The following is a 19,688-nucleotide window of genomic DNA, read 5'->3' on the forward strand; positions in this document are numbered from 1 at the left end:
ACCCATGCCTCTCTCTACTTCACAGGACCAGATTGACTACTGCTGTGCGTGCAGAGAGAGACAGAGAGAGAGACAGAGAGACCAGAGAGACCATTGCTGTGCCTGCAGAGAGAGACAGAGAGATAGACAGAGAGAGACAGAGAGACTATTGCTGTGCCTGCAGAGAGAGAGAGAGAGACAGAGAGACCAGAGAGACTATTGCTGTGCCTGCAGAGACAGAGAGAGACTGAGAGAGACAGAGAGAAAGAGTTCAGAACAGGATGATGGAGAGAGAGACAGAGAGAGAGAGTTCAGAACAGGATGATGGAGAGAGAGATCAGAACAGGACGATGGAGAGAGAGTGACAGAGAGGAAGAGGTCAGAACAGGATGATGGAGAGAGAGAGATCAGAACAGGATGATGGAGAGAGAGTGTGAGAGAGAGAGAGGTCAGAACAGGATTATGGAGAGAGAGAGATCAGAACAGGACGATGGAGAGAGAGTGTGAGAGAGAGAGAGAGAGAGAGAGAGAGAGAGAGAGAGATCAGAACAGGACAATGGAGAGAGAGAGACATAGAGAGAGGTCAGAGAACAGGCTGCAGGAGCAGCTTGATCACCACTCTATGACCTGCCCTCACACAGCAGAGGAGCCCAGCTCAAGCAGCCAGGCCTCCCCAGCCCTGCCCTCACACAGCAGAGGAGCCCAGCTCAACCAGCCAGGCCTCCCCAGCCCTGAACTCACACAGCAGAGGAGCCCAGCTCAAACAGCCAGGCCTCCCCAGCCCTGAACTCACACAGCAGAGGAGCCCAGCTCAACCGGCCAGGCCTCCCCAGCCCTGCCCCCACACAGCAGAGGAGCCCAGCTCAACCAGCCAGGCCTCCCCAGCCCTGCCCTCACACAGCAGAGGAGCCCAGCTCAACCGGCCAGGCCTCCCCAGCCCTGCCCTCACACAGCAGAGGAGCCCAGCTCAACCAGCCAGGCCTCCCCAGCCCTGCCCTCACACAGCAGAGGAGCCCAGCTCAACCGGCCAGGCCTCCCCAGCCCTGCCCTCACACAGCAGAGGAGCCCAGCTCAACCAGCCAGGCCTCCCCAGCCCTGCCCCCACACAGCAGAGGAGCCCAGCTCAAGCAGCCAGGCCTCCCCAGCCCTGCCCCCACACAGCAGAGGAGCCCAGCTCAACCAGCCAGGCCTCCCCAGCCCTGCCCCCACACAGCAGAGGAGCCCAGCTCAACCAGCCAGGCCTCCCCAGCCCTGCCCTCACACAGCAGAGGAGCCCAGCTCAACCAGCCAGGCCTCCCCAGCCCTGAACTCACACAGCAGAGGAGCCCAGCTCAACCAGCCAGGCCTCCCCAGCCCTGCCCCCACACAGCAGAGGAGCCCAGCTCAACCAGCCAGGCCTCCCCAGCCCTGCCCTCACACAGCAGAGGAGCCCAGCTCAACCGGCCAGGCCTCCCCAGCCCTGCCCTCACACAGCAGAGGAGCCCAGCTCAACCAGCCAGGCCTCCCCAGCCCTGCCTGCTGCACCCCTCCTCCCCAGCCCACAGAACAGCCTCCCACTGACAGCGGCACCGGCACAGACCAAGCACACCCCCACCAACCCCCCCTCTGCCCCCTCCAGTCCAGAAGACTGGCTGACATCGTCCTGTTAATGGACTCAAATGGGAAGTTTGTTCAGGAGAATACACTTTTCCCTCGACACAAAAGGAGAACGGTGTGGTGCCCAACAACGCAGAGTGCCATGGAGCTGCTTGATAAGGCCAATCTCGGGTCGCCAAGCCACATAATCATACACACCGGAAGCAACGACCTGCGTGCTCAGCAGGAGAGGGTGGCGACTTCACTACGGGGAGTGATTGAGAAGGCCTCGGAAATCTTCTCCAACTCAAGAATCGTGGTGTCAACCCTTCTACAGAGGAAGGACTTCCACCCTGCCACAGTCCAAAGAATAAACGCCAGCCTCTCCCAGGACTGTGCCCTGCGACCCAATGTACACCTGGCCCACCATCCCACCCTCCATCTGGACTGTCTCTATAACATTTTTTACATTTTACATTTTAGTCATTTAGCAGACGCTCTTATCCAGAGCAACTTACAGTAGTGAATGCATACATTTCATACAATTTCATACATTTTTTTTTTTTGCTGGCCCCCCGTGGGAAACGAACCCACAACCCTGGCGTTGCAAACACCATGCTCTACCAACTGAGCTACAGGGAAGGCTATGACCATGTTCACCTGTACAGGGAGACAGTCCCCATCCTTGCCAAGACTCTCAAGGACGTCGCTTTAAACCGCAGCCCGACCTCTCCACCCAGGAACAATCTCCACCCCGCTGAGATAACACCCCGGACCAGCACCCTGGACCCCCCAGCCACGACCACAGCACCACCAACCTCAATGCCCACCACAACCAGTACAGCACAGACCACCCAGACGAGGCCTCCCACCCCATGCCCCCCCCCCCCCACCACAGACCCTCACGTGGAGGAGCCACAGCCCAGCAGGCAGAGCTACGCACAGGCTGTGAGAGGAGCAACTGGCCCAGCCCCCACCAACCAAATGAGTGACATTAAACACATGCTGAGTCTACTATGCTCACATGTGATAGGTCATTAAACACATGCTGAGTCTACTATGCTCACATGTGATAGGTCATTAAACACATGCTGAGTCTACTATGCTCACATGTGATAGGCCATTAAACACATGCTGAGTCTACTATGCTCACATGTGATAGGCCATTAAACACATGCTGAGTCTACTATGCTCACGTGATAGGTCATTAAACACATGCTGAGTCTACTATGCTCACATGTGATAGGTCATTAAACACATGCTGAGTCTACTATGCTCACATGTGATAGGCCGAGGGTCATGGTAAGACGAGCACAACAACTCCACCCTCCTCACACTACATCCACCCAAGTGGCATGACACAAATACTATCTTAAATGATAAACAAATCACATTTGCATAATAAGAGTTTACGTTAATTGAAAAATCCTATTTTAATAGTTATTGTTGGATTGTGAGTGTTTGTCTCATTTTGAAGTTAAAGAAGAAAAAAAAGTTATGAAATCTTTTTACGTTGCATGTTGGAATTTACAAGGATTGAAGTCCTCTGCTTTTGGGCTAAAGAGCAGAAACCCAGACTTCCTGAAAGAAATTGATGATGTTGATATTGTAGAACTCCAGGAAACATGGTGCAGAGGTGATGTTTCCACTGGCTGTCCACTAGGTTATAGGGAGATCATCCTACCATCCACTACATTAAAAGGAATCAGACAGGGCAGAGACTCAGGACAGGGCAGAGACTCAGGACAGGGCAGAGACTCAGGACAGGGCAGAGACTCAGGACAGGGCAGAGACTCTGGACAAGGAGGCTATCTTGACAGATAAAAACGTCTTCCTCTGTGCCACATACATTCCCCCCTCAGAGTCACCCTACTTCAATGAAGAGATTTTCTCCATTCTAGAGGGGGAAATTAGTCACTTTCAGGCCCAAAGCAACCTACTGGTTGAACAGACACTATTAACAGTCATGGGGATAAACACCTACCAGGAAGCAACAACCTTTTCCTCCCCACATACCCCCCCCCCAGAAACAACTATGACAAAGTGAAAAACAGAAATGGAGTACAGCTCGTGAAGCTCTGTCGAACACTGGGTCTGTACATAGTCAATGGTAGGCTGAGAGGGGACTCTTTTGGTAGGTACACCTACAGCTCATCCCTTGGCAGCAGTACTGTAGACTACTTCCTCACCGACCTCAACCCAGAGTCTCTCAGAGCCTTCACAGTCAGTCCACTAACACCTCTCTCAGTAAATTTGGCCATTTGGAACATCAACTTTATATTTGAGAAATTAGCCTCCTTGGCTAATCTAAAGAAGCATAAGAGCAAACCAGAAATAACAGATAATGAAAAATGGTTTGATAATAATTGCAAAAAGCTAAGTAATTGAGAAATATATCTAATCAAAAACACAGAGAACCAGACAACAAAAATATATGCCTTCAGTGTGGGGAAACACTAAAGCAATACAAACATACCCTAACAACAAAAAAGGAACAGCACATTAGAAATCAACTATCAGAATCCTGTGGATACCCCAATTACAGAAGAAGAAATATTGGAAAAAATATGCACTCTCCAACCCAAAAAGGCCTGTGGTGCTGATGGTATTTTAAATGAAATGATCAAATATACAGACCACAAATTCAAATTGGCTATACTCAAACTCTTCAACATTATCCTCACTGCAGGTATTTTCCCCGATATTTGGAACCAGGGATTGATCACACCAATCTATAAGATTACAGAGGAATTTGCGTTAACAGCAACTTGGGGAAAATTCTCTGCAGAATTATAAATAGCAGACTACATCATTTCCTTGATGAACACAACGTCCTGAGCAGAATTCAGATTGGATTTCTAAAAAATGATCGTACAACAGACCACATTTACACCATCCACACTCTAATTGACAAACAAGTAAACCAAACAAAGGCAAAATGTACTCGTGTTCTGTAGATTTCAAGAAAGTTTTGATTCAATTTGTCACGAAGGTATTTTTTATAAACTAATAGAAAGTGGTATTGGAGGGAAAACATATGATGTTATTAAATCAATGTACACTAAAAACAAATGTGCAGTTAAAATTGGCAACAAGCAAACAGACTTCTTCTCTCAGGGATGAGGAGTGAAACAGGGCTGCCCAATAAGTCCAACACTATTTAACATCTACATTAATGAATTGGCAAAAAACATTAGAAGAATCGGCAGCACATGGTATCACCCTACACAACACTGAAAGCAAGTGTCTCTATACGCAGACGACCTGGTTCTACTGTCTCCCACTAAAGAGGGGTTACAGCAGCACCTAGATCGTCTTCACAGGTTCTGTCAGACCTGGGCTCTGACCATTAACCTAAAAAAAATATATATAATGATATTCCAAAAAAGGTCCAGAAATCAGGATGACAAATATAAATTCTATTTGGACACAGTTCTATTAGAACACACCAAAAACTACACATATCTAGGACTAAATATCAGCAACACAGGAAGCTTTCACATGTGAACGAGCTGAGAGACAAAGCAAGAAGATGCCATTAAAAGGAACATCAAAATCGAAATTCCAATTAGAATCTGGCTCAAAACTTTCCAATCGGTTATAGAACCAATTGCTCTATATGGCAGTGAAGTATGGGGTCCTCTCTCTAATAATGAATTTACCAAATGGGACAAACATCCTATTGAAATACTGCATGCAGAGTTTTTCAAGACTGTGTTGCAAGTACAAAGAAGAACTCTAAATAACGCCTGTAGAGCAGAACTGGGGCAATACCCCCTCCTCATTCAAATAGAAAAAAGAGCCAGCACATTTTACAACCATCTTCATCACACTTCATCACACAGCTCTACAATGTCAAGAGATGAAACAAGAGAAGAGTTCCCTCAGCCAGCTGGTTCTGAGGTTCAGTTCACTAACCCAAACCAACCCCATAGAGACTCAGGACAGCACTCAGCCAGCTGGTTCTGAAGCTCAGTTCACTAACCCAAACCAACCCCATAGAGACTCAGGACAGCACTCAGCCAGCTGGTTCTGAGGTTCAGTTCACTAACCCAAACCAACCCCATAGAGCCTCAGGACAGCACTCAGCCAGCTGGTTCTGAGGTTCAGTTCACTAACCCAAACCAACCCCATAGAGACTCAGGACAGCACTCAGCCAGCTGGTTCTGAGGCTCAGTTCACTAACCCAAACCAACCCAGTAGAGCCTCAGGACAGCACTCAGCCAGCTGGTTCTGAGGCTCAGTTCACTAACCCAAACCAACCCCATAGAGACTCAGGACAGCACTCAGCCAGCTGGTTCTGAGGTTCAGTTCACTAACCCAAACCAACCCAGTAGAGCCTCAGGACAGCACTCAGAAAATCTGGCCCAACCAAATCATCACAAAACAAAAAGAAAAATATATCACCTATTGGAAAGACATGACAAAAAATCTAAATAAACTTCAATGCTATTTGGCTCTAAACAGACAGTACATGGTGGCAGACTATCTGACCACTGTGACTGATAGAAAACTGAGGAAAACATTGACTAGGTACAGACTCAGTGAGCACAGTCTGGCTATAGAGACTGGTCGTCACAGACAAACCAGGCTGCCCAGAGAGGACAGGCTGTGCTCACTCTGCTCCAGGGGAGAGGTAGAGACAGAGCTGCATTTCCTATTACACTGTGACAAATACTCAGACCTAAGAGAGTATTTCTTTCCCAAAATTATAATTCAATACAAAGAATTTGAAACTATAAAAGATGAAGAAAAAATCTAATATTTATTGGGTGAAAAGCCAACTATGTGTCCACCTGCCACAACCTGAGGGACAGCCAGTGAAAAGTGTAACGTAATATCAATAATATTTCCCATTTAGTTTAGTCTTTCATACCATGTCATGTGTCTTCTCAGTCAGGTTGAGACTGGTCTACTACCATTGCTTTAATGTATTGTTGTTCTGATTAATATTGTTGTTGTTAATGGTAATCCCATGTCCACTACTACTATTATTACTGCTGTTGGTCCCACCATTTATTTATATATAAATATATGTATATTTTATATATATATATATATATATATATATACATTCTATATGTATACTTTGTGTATATGTAACTTTGACAATGTAAGTAATAATGAACTTGCCATGTGAATAAAGTCAATTGAATTGAATTGAGAGGTCAGAACAGGATGATGGAGAGAGAGAGACAAGAGAGAGAGTTCATAACAGAATGACAGAGAGAGAGACAGAGAGAGAGGTCAGAACAGAATGACAGAGAGAGAGACAGAGAGAGAGGTCAGAACAGAATGATGGAGAGAGAGAGACAGAGAGAGGTCAGAACAGAATGACAGAGAGAGAGACAGAGAGAGAGGTCAGAACAGAATGACGGAGAGCGATAGAGACAGGGAGAGTTCAGAACAGGATGACGGAGAGAGAGAGACAAGAGAGAGAGTTCATAACAGAATGACAGAGAGAGAGACAGAGAGAGGTCAGAACAGAATGACAGAGAGAGAGACAGAGAGAGAGGTCAGAACAGAATGATGGAGAGAGAGAGACAGAGAGAGGTCAGAACAGAATGACAGAGAGAGAGACAGAGAGAGAGGTCAGAACAGAATGACAGAGAGAGAGACAGAGAGAGAGGTCAGAACAGAATGACAGAGAGAGAGACAGAGAGAGAGGTCATAACAGAATGACAGAGAGAGAGAGGTCATAACAGAATGATGGAGAGAGAGAGGTCAGAACAGAATGACAGAGAGAGAGACAGAGAGAGAGGTCAGAACAGAATGACAGAGAGAGAGACAGAGAGAGAGGTCAGAACAGAATGACAGAGAGAGAGACAGAGAGAGAGGTCAGAACAGAATGACAGAGAGAGAGACAGAGAGAGAGAGAGACAGAGAGAGAGGTCAGAACAGAATGACAGAGAGAGAGAGGTCATAACAGAATGATGGAGAGAGAGAGAGGTCATAACAGAATGATGGAGAGAGAGAGGTCAGTACAGAATGACGGAGAGAGAGAGAGACAGAGAGAGAGGTCAGAACAGAATGACGGAGAGAGAGAAAGAGAGAGAGGTCAGAACAGAATGACGGAGAGAGAGAGAGAGAGAGAGGTCAGTACAGGATGACGGAGAGAGAGAGAGACAGAGAGAGAGGTCAGAACAGAATGACAGAGAGAGAGAGAGAGAGAGAGGTCAGTACAGGATGATGGAGAGAGAGAGAGGTCAGAACAGAATGATGGAGAGAGAGAGGTCAGAACAGAATGACGGAGAGAGAGCGAGAGAGAGAGAGAGGTCAGAACAGAATGACGGAGAGAGAGAAAGAGAGAGAGGTCAGAACAGAATGACGGAGAGAGAGAGAGAGAGAGAGGTCAGTACAGGATGACGGAGAGAGAGAGAGACAGAGAGAGAGGTCAGAACAGAATGACAGAGAGAGAGAGAGAGAGAGAGAGAGCGAGAGGTCAGTACAGGATGACGGAGAGAGAGAGAGACAGAGAGAGAGGTCAGAACAGAATGACAGAGAGAGAGAGAGAGAGAGGTCAGTACAGGATGATGGAGAGAGAGAGAGACAGAGAGAGAGGTCAGAACAGAATGACAGAGAGAGAGAGAGAGAGAGAGAGGTCAGTACAGGATGATGGAGAGAGAGAGAGACAGAGAGAGAGAGGTCAGAACAGGATGAAGGAGTGAGAGAGAGACAGATTCCCTCAGATTACACAGATCCACAAAGAATTCAAAAACAAACCTGCTTTTGATAAACTCCCATATCTACTGGGTGAAATATGGAGAATCATCCTGTTCTCTCTCTCTCTCTCTCTCTCCATCATCCTGTTCTGACCTCTCTCTCTCTGTCTCTCTCTCTCCATCATCCTATTCTGACCTCTCTCTCTCTCTCCAACATCCTATTCTGACCTCCCTCTCTCTCCATCATCCTATTCTGACCTCTCTCTCTCTCTCCATCATCCTATTCTGACCTCTCTCTCTCTCCATCGTCCTGTTCTGACCTCTCTCTCTCTCTCTCATCATCCTATTCTGACCTCTCTCTCTCTGTCTCTCTGTCTCTCTGTCTCTCTCTCCATCATCCTATTCTGACCTCTCTCTCTCTGTCTCTCTCTCTCTCTGTCTCTCTCTCCATCATCCTGTTCTGACCTCTCTCTCTCTTTCTCTCTCTCTCTCTCCATCATCCTGTTCTGACCTCTCTCTCTCTCTCTCTCTCTCCATCATCCTGTTCTGACCTCTCTCTCTCTCTCTCTCTCTCTCTCTCTCATCATCCTGTTCTGACCTCTCTCTCTCTCTTGCTCTCTCTCTCCATCATCCTGTTCTGACCTCTCTCTCTCTCTCCCCCATCATCCTGTTCTGACCTCTCTCTCTGTCAATTCAATTCAAGGCACATTATTGGCATGGGAAACATATGTTAACATTGCCAAAGCAAGTGAGGTAGATAATATACAAAAGTTAAATAAACAATACAAATGAACAGTAAACAGTTCACTCACAGAAGTTCCAAAATAATAAAGACATTACAAATGTCATATTATACATATGTACAGTGTTGTAACGATATGCAAATAGTTAAAGTACAAAAGGGAAAATAAATAAACATAAATATGGGTTGAATTTACAATGGTGTTTATCCTTCACTGGTTGCCCTTTTCTTGTGGCAACAGGTCACAAAACTTGCTGCTGTGATGGTACATTGTGGTATTTCACCCAATAGATATGGGAGTTTTCGAATTCTTTGTGGATCTGTGTAATCTGAGGGAAATATGTGTCTCTAATATGGTCATACATTTGGCAGGAGGTTAGAAAGTGCAGCTCAGTTTCCACCTCATTTTGTGCGCAGTGTGCACATAGCCTGTCTTCTCTTGAGAGCCAGGTCTGCCTACGGCGGCCTTTCTCAATAGCCAGGCTATGTTCACTGAGTCTGTACATAGTCAAAGCTTTCCTTAAGTTTGGGTCAGTCACAGTGGTCAGGTATTCTGCCACTGTGTACTCTCTGTTTAGGGACAAATACCATTCTAGTTTGCTCTGTTTTTTTGTTAATTCTTTCCAATGTGTCAAGTAATTATATTTTTGTTTTCTCATGATTTGGTTGGGTCGAATTGTGTTGCTGTCCTGGGGCTCTGTGGGGTCTGTTTGTGTTTGTGAACAGAGCCCCAGGACCAGCTTGCTTAGGGGACTCTTCTCCAGGTTCATCTCTCTGTAGGTGATGGCTTTGTTATGGAAGGTTTGGGAATCGCTTCCTTTTAGGTGGTTGTAGAATTTAACCTCTCTTTTCTGGATTTTGATAATTAGCGGGTATCGGCGTAATTCTGCTCTGCATGCATTATTTTGTATTTTACGTTGTACAGGGAGGATATTTTTGCAGAATTCTGAGTGCAGAGTTTCAATTTGGTGTTTGTCCCAATTCTTGGTTGGCGAGCGGACCCCAGACCTCACAACCATAAAGGGCAATGGGTTCTATAACATAATTAAGTATTTTTTGCAAGGTCCTAATTGGTATGTCAAATTTTATGTTCCTTTTGATGGCACAGAAGGCCCTTCTTGCCTCGTCTCTAAGATCGTTCACAGCTTTGTGGAGGTTAACTGTGGCGCTGATGTTTAGACCGAGGTATGTCGTTTTTTGTGTGATCTAGGGCAACAGTGTCTAGATGGAATTTGTATTTGTGGTCCTGGCAACTGGACCTTTTTTGGAACTTACTGAGATTTACTGTCAGGGCCAAGGTCTGACAGAATCTGCACAGAAGATCTAGGTGCTGCCGTAGGTCCTCCATGGTTGGGGACAAAAGCCCCAGATCATAAGCAAACAGTAGACATTTGACTTCAGATATTAGTAAGGTTAGGCCGGGTGCTGCAGACTGTTCTAGTGCCCTCGCCAATTCGTTGATATACACTGCTCAAAAAAATAAAGGGAACACTTAAACAACACAATGTAACTCCAAGTCAATCACACTTCTGTGAAATCAAACTGTCCACTTAGGAAGCAACACTGATTGACAATAAATGTCACATGCTGTTGTGCAAATGGAATAGACAACAGGTGGAAATTATAGGCAATTAGCAAGACACCCCCAATAAAGGAGTGGTTCTGCAGGTGGGGACCACAGACCACTTCTCAGTTCCTATGCTTCCTGGCTGATGTTTTGGTCACTTTTGAATGCTGGCGGTGGTTTCACTCTAGTGGTAGCATGAGACGGAGTCTACAACCCACACAAGTGGCTCAGGTAGTGCAGCTCATCCAGGATGGCACATCAATGCGAGCTGTGGCAAGAAGGTCTGCTGTGTCTGTCAGTGTAGTGTCCAGAGCATGGAGGCGCTACCAGGAGACAGGCCAGTACATCAGGAGACGTGGAGGAGGCCGTAGGAGGGCAACAACCCAGCAGCAGGACCGCTACCTCCGCCTTTGTGCAATGAGGAGCAGGAGGAGCACTGCCAGAGCCCTGCAAAATGACCTCCAGCAGGCCACAAATGTGCATGTGTCTGCTCAAACGGTCAGAAACAGACTCCATGAGGGTGGTATGAGGGCCCGACGTCCACAGGTGGGGGTTGTGCTTACAGCCCAACACCGTGCAGGACATTTGGCATTTGCCAGAGAACACCAAGATTGGCAAATTCGCCACTGGCGCCCTGTGCTCTTCACAGATGAAAGCAGGTTCACACTGAGCACGTGACAGAGTCTGGAGATGCCGTGGAGAACGTTCTTCTGCCTGCAACATCCTCCAGCATGACTGGTTTGGCGGTGGGTCAGTCATGGTGTGGGGTGGCATTTCTTTGGGGGGCCGCACAGCCCTCCATGTGCTCGCCAGAGGTAGCCTGACTGCCATTAGGTACCAAGATGAGATCCTCAGACCCCTTGTGAGACCATATGCTGGTGCGGTTGGCCTTGGGTTCCTCCTAATGCAAGACAATGCTAGACCTCATGTGGCTGGAGTGTGTCAGCAGTTCCTGCAAGAGGAAGGCATTGATGCTATGGACTGGCCCGCCCGTTCCCCAGACCTGAATCTAATTGAGCACATCTGGGACATCATGTCTCACTCCATCCACCAATGCCATGTTGCACCACAGACTGTCCAGGAGTTGGCGGATGCTTTAGTCCAGGTCTGGGAGGAGATCCCTCAGGACACCATCCGCCACCTCATCAGGAGCATGCCCAGGCGTTGTAGGGAGGTCATACCGGCACGTGGAGGCCACACACACTACTGAGCCTCATTTTGACTTGTTTTAAGGACATTACATCAAAGTTGGATCAGCCTGTAGTGTGGTTTTCCACTTTAATTTTGAGTGTGACTCCAAATCCAGACCTCCATGGGTTGATAAATTGGATTTCCATTGATTATTTTTGTGTGATTTTGTTGTCAGCACATTCAACTATGTAAAGAAAAAAGTATTTAAAAAGATTATTTCTTTCATTCAGATCTAGGATGTGTTGTTTAAGTGTTCCCTTTATTTTTTTGAGCAGTATATATATTGAAGAGAGTGGGGCTTAAGCTGCATCCCTGTCTCACCCCACATTCCTGTGAAAATAAATGTTTTTTGGGCCAATTTTAACCGCACACTTGTTTTGTGTACATTCATTTTATAATGTCCTATGTTTTTCCCCCAACACCACTTTCCATCAATTTGTATAGCAGACCTTCATGCCAAACTGAGTCAAAAGCTTTTTTGAAATCAAAAAAGCATGAGAAGACTTTTCCTTTGTTTTGGTTTGTTTGTTTGTCAATTAGGGTGTGAAGGGTGAATTCGTGGTCTGTCGTATGGGAATTTTGATAAAAAGCCAATTTGACATTTGTTCAGTACATTGTTTTCACTGAGGAGATGTATGAGTCTGCTGTTAATGATAATGCAGAGGATTTTCCCCAGGTTGCTGTTGACGCATATCCCACAGTAGTTATTGGGGTCAAATTTGTCTCCACTTTTGTGGATTGGGGTGATCAGGCCTTGGTTCCAAATATTGGGGAAGATGCCAGAGCTGAGGATGATGTTAAAGAGTTTTAGTATAGCCAATTGGAATTTGTGGTCTGTATATTTTATAATTTAAATGAGGATACCATCAACACCACAGGCCTTTTTGGGTTGGAGGGTTTGTATTTTGTCCTGTAGTTCAATCAATGTAATTGGAGAATCCAGTGGGGTCTGGTAGTCTTTAATAGTTGATTCTAAGATATGTATTTGATCATGTCTATGTTTTTGCTGTTTGATCTTCGTTACCGGGCCACAAAGATTGGAGAAGTGGTTTATCCATACATCTCCATTTTGAATAGATAGTTCTTTGTGTTGTTTGTTTAGTGTTTTCCAATTTTCCTAGAAGTGGTTAGATTCTATGGATTCTTCAATTACATTGAGCTGATTTCTGACGTGCTGTTCCTTCTTTTTCCGTAGTGTATTTCTGTATTGTTTTAGTGATTCACAATCGTGAAGGCGTAGGCTCAGGTTTTCTGGGTCTCTATGTTTTTGGTTAGATAGGTTTCTCAATTTCTTTCTTAGGTTTTTGCGTTCTTCATCAAACCATTTGTCATTGTTGTTAATTATCTCCGGTTTTCTGTTTTAAATTTTTACATTTGATAGGGAAGCTGAGAGCTCAAATATACTGTTAAGATTTTATACTGCCAAGTTTACACCTTCACTATTACAGTGGAATGTTTTGTCTAGGAAGTACTTCCTTCGATCTATGGCATTTCTTAATATTATTCAGTTCCTTTGGCTATGATGCCTCATGATTGAGTATTGCTCTGTTAAAGTACACTGTGATTTTGCTGTGATCTGATAGGGGTGTCAGTGGGCTGTGAACCCTCAGAGACTCAAGCATTTCACTACACCCACAATAACATCTGCTAAACATGTGTATGTGACCAATACAATTTGATTTGATTTTGATTTGAGACTCTGGGTTGAAGTCCATGATAAAGTAGTCTACAGTACTACTGCCAAGAGATGAGCTATAGATGTACCTACCATAGGAGTCCCCTCAAAGCCTAACATTGACTATGTACATACCCAGCGTGCGACAGAGCTGCAGGAGTTGTGACCCGTTTCTGTTGGTTATGTTGTCGTAGCTGTGCCTAGGGGGCATATGGGGGAGGGAATGCTGTCACCTCCAGGTAGGTGTTTGCCCCACTGTGTGCTGAGGGTGTCAGGTTCTTGTCCGGTTCTGGCATTTAGGTCGCCACAGACTAGTACATGTCCCTGGGCCTGGAAATGATTGATTTCCCCCTCCAGGATGGAGAAGCTGTCTTCATTAAAGTATGGGGATTCTAGTGGGGGGATATAGGTAGCACACAGGAGGACATTTTTCTCTGAAATCATTTACTTTTGAATATCTAGTCAAATGTAAAATGTTTGTGTTTTGATTAATTTAATAGAGTGAGTTAGGTCTTACTCTATACCAAGATATCATACCCCCTGAGTCCCTTCCCCTTTTCACACCTGGTAGTTTGGTGGATGGGACCAGCTCTCTGTAACCTAGAGGGCAACCAGTGGGTCCACCTCCTCTATACCACCCACCTGGTAGTTTGGTGGATGGGACCAGCTCTCTATAACCTAGAGGGCAACCAGTGGGTCCGTCTCCTCTATACCAGGTTTCTTATAGGATGACAATGTCTGTATTTCCAATTTCTTTGGTGAAGTCCAGGTTCCTGCTCTTTAGGCCAAAGGCAGATGACCTCAGACCTTGGATATTCCGTGCTGAGATAGTCTCTCTCTCTACCTCTCTCATTCTCTCTCATTCTCTCTCTTTCTCTCTACCCCTCTCTCTCTCGACTTCTCTCTCTCTTTACCTGTCTCTCTCTACCTCTCTCTCTGTATGTCTCTCATTCTCTCTGTCCCTTTCTCTCTACACCTCTCTCTCTCTGCTAAAATGACTAAAATGTCTCTCTACCGCTCTCTCTCTACCTCTCTCTCTACCTCTCTACCTCTCTCTCTACCTCTCTACCTCTCTCTCTACCTCTCTACCTCTCTCTTTACCTCTCTACGTCTCTCTCTCTACCTCTCTACGTCTCTCTTTCTACCTCTCTACGTCTCTCTTTCTACCTCTACGTCTCTCTCTCTCTCTTTCTCTATACCATGTGATCATTGCTTTCATCAACAGCAGACTCCTGAGTTCTGACCAAACTGAGTGTAAAATTGTATTTTATTTTATTTGAGTTCAGTCAATGTTTAATCAACTCAATAGACAGATTTTCTTTCTAAAATAAATAAAGTTAAAAAAAAAACAGAAAGCAAAGGATAATCAAAACATGTTGATGACATTAAAATAAAGAGTATTCATCTGTGTCTGAAACTAAATAGACCCCCAAACTATTTACATTCTTCCCAGAGGTTCTTATTGTTCCAAGTTCAACCACAGGTACCATCACAGGAGTATGAATCCAATAACAGGCTACTAACGTTAGCACTTTGAATGTAATGGTATCAATTCAGACAGACAGACAACCATCCAGACAAACAGACAGTCAACCACCCAGATAGACAGTCAGGCAGACAGTCAACCACCCAGACAGTCAGTCAGACAGACAGACAACCATCCAGACAGTCAGACAACCATCCAGACAGACAGACAGACAGACAGACAGACAGACAGACAGACAGACAGACAGACAGACAGACAGACAGACAGACAACAATCCAGACAGTCAGATAGACAGATAGTCAACCATCCAGACAGTCAGACAGACAGACAACCATCCATCCAGACAGTCAGACAACCATCCAGACAGACAGACAGTCAGACAGTCAACCATCCAGACAGCAGACAGAGACAGACAACCATCCAAACAGTCAGACAGACAGTCAACCATCCAGAGAGTCAGACAACGATCCAGACAGTCAGTCAGACAGACAGACAACCATCCAGACAGTCAGACAGACAGTCAACCATCCAGACAATCAGTCAGACAGACAACCATCCAGACAGTCAGTCAGTCAGACAGACAGACAACCATCCAGACAGTCAGTCAGACAAACAACCACCCAGACAGACAGTCAGACAGACAGACAGACAGACAGTCAGACAGACAGTCAGACAGACAGACAGACAGACAGACAGACAGACAGACAGACAGACAGACAGACAGACAGACAGACAGACAGACAGACAGACAGACAGACAGACAGACAGCCAACCACCCAGACAGTCAGATAGTCAGACAGACAGGTAGATAAACAGTCAGTCAGTCAGTCAGGAGGTAACTCACCCTGCTGCCTGATGACGTGTCATCTGAAAGAAGAAGACAAAACAATGAGTTACACTGCAGTGCAGAAGGAGACAAGGAGACAAGGAAACAAGGAAAATAGCTAGGAGACATGGTCACAGAGTTCATGTGCTCATCACAACTCAATGAAGGGAGTAGAAAACCATAGGAAAAGACAACAGGTCTTATATATATATAGAGTGACCGTGTGGTAGCAGACCCTGAAAAGGTAGGCTGCTCCGTATTGGCACCAACTGTCAACTTAATGAAGGCAATAGAAACCATAAACACATTACAACAGGGAACATGCTGTGTGTGGAAAATGACATTATTTACATTTACATTTAAGTCATTTAGCAGACGCTCTTATCCAGAGCGACTTACAAAATGGTGCATTCACCTTATGATATCCAGTGGAACAACCACTTTACAATAGTGCATCTAAATCTTTTAGGGGGGGGGTTAGAAGGATTACTTTATCCTATCCTAGGTATTCCTTAAAGAGGTGGGGTTTCAGGTGTCTCCGGAAGGTGGTGATTGACTCCGCTGTCCTGGCGTCGTGAGGGAGCTTGTTCCACCATTGGGGTGCCAGAGCAGCAAACAGTTTTGACTGGGCTGAGCGGGAACTGTGCTTCCTCAGAGGTAGGGGGGCCAGCAGGCCAGTGGTGGATGAACGCAGTGCCCTTGTTTGGGTGTAGGGCCTGATCAGAGCCTGACGGTATGGAGGTGCCGTTCCCTTCACAGCTCCGTAGGCAATCACCATGGTCTTGTAGCGGATGCGAGCTTCAACTGGAAGCCAGTGGAGAGAGCGGAGGAGCGGGGTGACGTGAGAGAACTTGGGAAGGTTGAACACCAGACGGGCTGCGGCGTTCTGGATGAGTTGTAGGGGTTTAATGGCACAGGCAGGGAGCCCAGCCAACAGCGAGTTGCAGTAATCCAGACGGGAGATGACAAGTGCCTGGATTAGGACCTGCGCCGCTTCCTGTGTGAGGCAGGGTCGTACTCTGCAAATGTTGTAGAGCATGAACCTACAGGATCGGGTCACCGCCTTGATGTTAGTGGAGAACGACAGGGTGTTGTCCAGGATCACGCCAAGGTTCTTAGCACTCTGGGAGGAGGACACAAGGGAGTTGTCAACCGTGATGGCGAGATCATGGAACGGGCAGTCCTTCCCCGGGAGGAAGAGCAGCTCCGTCTTGCCGAGGTTCAGCTTGAGCTGGTGATCCGTCATCCACACTGATATGTCTGACAGACATGCAGAGATGCGATTCGCCGCCTGGTTATCAGAAGGGGGAAAGGAGAAGATTAATTGTGTGTCGTCTGCATAGCAATGATAGGAGAGACCATGTGAGGATATGACAGAGCCAAGTGACTTGGTGTATAGCGAGAATAGGAGAGGGCCTAGAACAGAGCCCTGGGGGACACCAGTGGTGAGAGCGCATGGTGCGGAGACAGATTCTCGCCACGCCACCTGGTAGGAGCGACCTGTCAGGTAGGACGCAATCCAAGCGTGGGCCGCGCCGGAGATTCCCAGCTCGGAGAGGGTGGAGAGGAGGATCTGATGGTTCACGGTATCAAAGGCAGCAGATAGATCTAGAAGGATGAGAGCAGAGGAGAGAGAGTTAGCTTTAGCAGTGCGGAGAGCCTCCGTGACACAGAGAAGAGCAGTCTCAGTTGAATGCCCAGTCTTGAAACCTGACTGATTAGGATCAAGAAGGTCATTCTGAGAGAGATAGCAGGAGAGCTGGCCAAGGACGGCACGTTCAAGAGTTTTGGAGAGAAAAGAAAGAAGGGATACTGGTCTGTAGTTGTTGACATCGGAGGGATCGAGTGTAGGTTTTTTCAGAAGGGGTGCAACTCTCGCTCTCTTGAAGACAGAAGGGACGTAGCCAGCGGTCAAGGATGAGTTGATGAGCGAGGTGAGGAAGGGGAGAAGGTCTCCGGAAATGGTCTGGAGAAGAGAGGAGGGGATAGGGTCAAGTGGGCAGGTTGTTGGGCGGCCGGCCGTCACAAGACGCGAGATTTCATCTGGAGAGAGAGGGGAGAAAGAGGTCAAAGCACAGGGTAGGGCAGTGTGAGCAGGACCAGCGGTGTCGTTTGACTTAGCAAACGAGGATCGGATATCGTCAACCTTCTTTTCAAAATGGTTGACGAAGTCATCCGCAGAGAGGGAGGAGGGGGGGAGGGGGAGGAGGATTCAGGAGGGAGGAGAAGGTAGCAAAGAGCTTCCTAGGGTTAGAGGCAGATGCTTGGAATTTAGAGTGGTAGAAAGTGGCTTTAGCAGCAGAGACAGAAGAGGAGAATGTAGAGAGGAGTGAGTGAAAGGATGCCAGGTCCGCAGGGAGGCGAGTTTTCCTCCATTTCCGCTCGGCTGCCCGTTGCCTTGTTCTGTGAGCTCGTAGTGAGTCGTCGAGCCACGGAGCAGGAGGGGAGGACCGAGCCGGCCTGGAGGATAGGGGACAGAGAAAATCAAAGGATGCAGAAAGGGAGGAGAGGAGGGTTAAGGAGGCAGAATCAGGAGATAGGTTGGAGAAGGTTTGAGCAGAGGGAAGAGATGATAGGATGGAAGAGGAGAGAGTAGCGGGAGAGAGAGAGCGAAGGTTGGGACGGCGCAATACCATCCGAGTAGGGGCAGAGTGAGAAGTGTTGGATGAGAGCAAGAGGGAAAAGGATACAAGGTAGTGGTCGGAGATTTGGAGGGGAGTTGCAATGAGATTAGTGGAAGAACAGCATCTAGTAAAGATGAGGTCAAGCGTATTGCCTGCCTTGTGAGTAGGGGGGGAAGGTGAGAGGGTGAGGTCAAAAGAGGAGAGGAGTGGAAAGAAGGAGGCAGAGAGGAATGAGTCAAAGGTAGACGTGGGGAGGTTAAAGTCACCCAGAACTGTGAGAGGTGAGCCATCCTCAGGAAAGGAACTTATCAAGGCGTCAAGCTCATTGATGAACTCTCCAAGGGAACCTGGAGGGCGATAAATGATAAGGATGTTAAGCTTGAAAGGGCTGGTAACTGTGACAGCATGGAATTCAAATGAGGAGATAGACAGATGGGTCAGGGGAGAAAGAGAGAATGTCCACTTGGGAGAGATGAGGATTCCAGTGCCACCACCCCGCTGGCTCGATGCTCTAGGGGTATGCGAGAACACGTGGGCAGACGAAGAGAGAGCAGTAGGAGTAGCAGTGTTATCTGTGGTAATCCATGTTTCCGTCAGCGCCAGGAAGTCTAGGGACTGGAGGGTAGCATAGGCTGAGATGAACTCAACTCATTATGGACAGACAACACTGTATAGAAAAACAACATCATTGAAATAGGTTATAGGTTATAGGTAATTTCTTAATGTTTTAAGTTACTTGACATTTTTACGATGTTCCCAAAAATGATTTTTTTTGGTCAAAAAATTTACTAAATCGCCTTTACATTTAATTACAATCCAATAGTATGAAAATGTTTACAAACTAAAGACCTGCATGTCAAAACATTGAAATAATATTCTCTTCTCTTTGTAACATGTTAAGATGATGAAGAGGAGGAGGCTGTAGTGTGTCTGATGAAGAGGAGGCTGTAGTGTGTCTGATGAAGAGGAGGCTGTAGTGTGTCTGATGAAGAGGAGGCTGTAGAGTGTGTCTGATGAAGAGGAGGCTGTAGTGTGTCTGATGAAGAGGAGGCTGTAGTGTGTCTGATGAAGAGGAGGAGGCAGTGTGTCTGATGAAGAGGAGGCTGTAGAGTGTGTCTGATGAAGAGGAGGCTGTAGTGTGTCTGATGAAGAGGAGGCTGTAGTGTGTCTGATGAAGAGGAGGCTGTAGTGTGTCTGAATAAGAGGAGGCTGTAGTGTGTCTGATGAAGAGGAGGCTGTAGTGTGTGTCTGATGAAGAGGAGGCTGTAGTGTGTGTCTGATGAAGAGGAGGCTGTAGTGTGTCTGATGAAGAGGAGGCTGTAGTGTGTGTCTGATGAAGAGGAGGCTGTAGTGTGTCTGAT

The 19,688-nt window shown here is 46.7% G+C and overlaps 1 protein-coding gene across 7 annotated transcripts in view; it reads right to left on the reverse strand.

Annotated features, from left to right (window-relative positions):
• pde10a (phosphodiesterase 10A) overlaps positions 1-19,688 on the reverse strand; it is a 158,252-nt gene that overhangs the window by 59,540 nt on the left and 79,024 nt on the right. For 5 of the 7 annotated variants that reach the window (XM_045702326.1, XM_045702323.1, XM_045702325.1 and 2 more), the window contains exon 3: positions 15,722-15,744. The exons of the other annotated variants lie outside the window; for them this stretch is intronic. In XM_045702326.1, coding sequence (XP_045558282.1) covers positions 15,722-15,744 — 23 coding nt within the window. The remainder of the gene's footprint in view (positions 1-15,721; positions 15,745-19,688) is intronic. 7 annotated transcript variants of the gene reach the window in all.

Source organism: Salmo salar, chromosome ssa19 (assembly GCF_905237065.1).
Source record: "Salmo salar chromosome ssa19, Ssal_v3.1, whole genome shotgun sequence".
Lineage (NCBI taxonomy): Eukaryota > Metazoa > Chordata > Actinopteri > Salmoniformes > Salmonidae > Salmo > Salmo salar.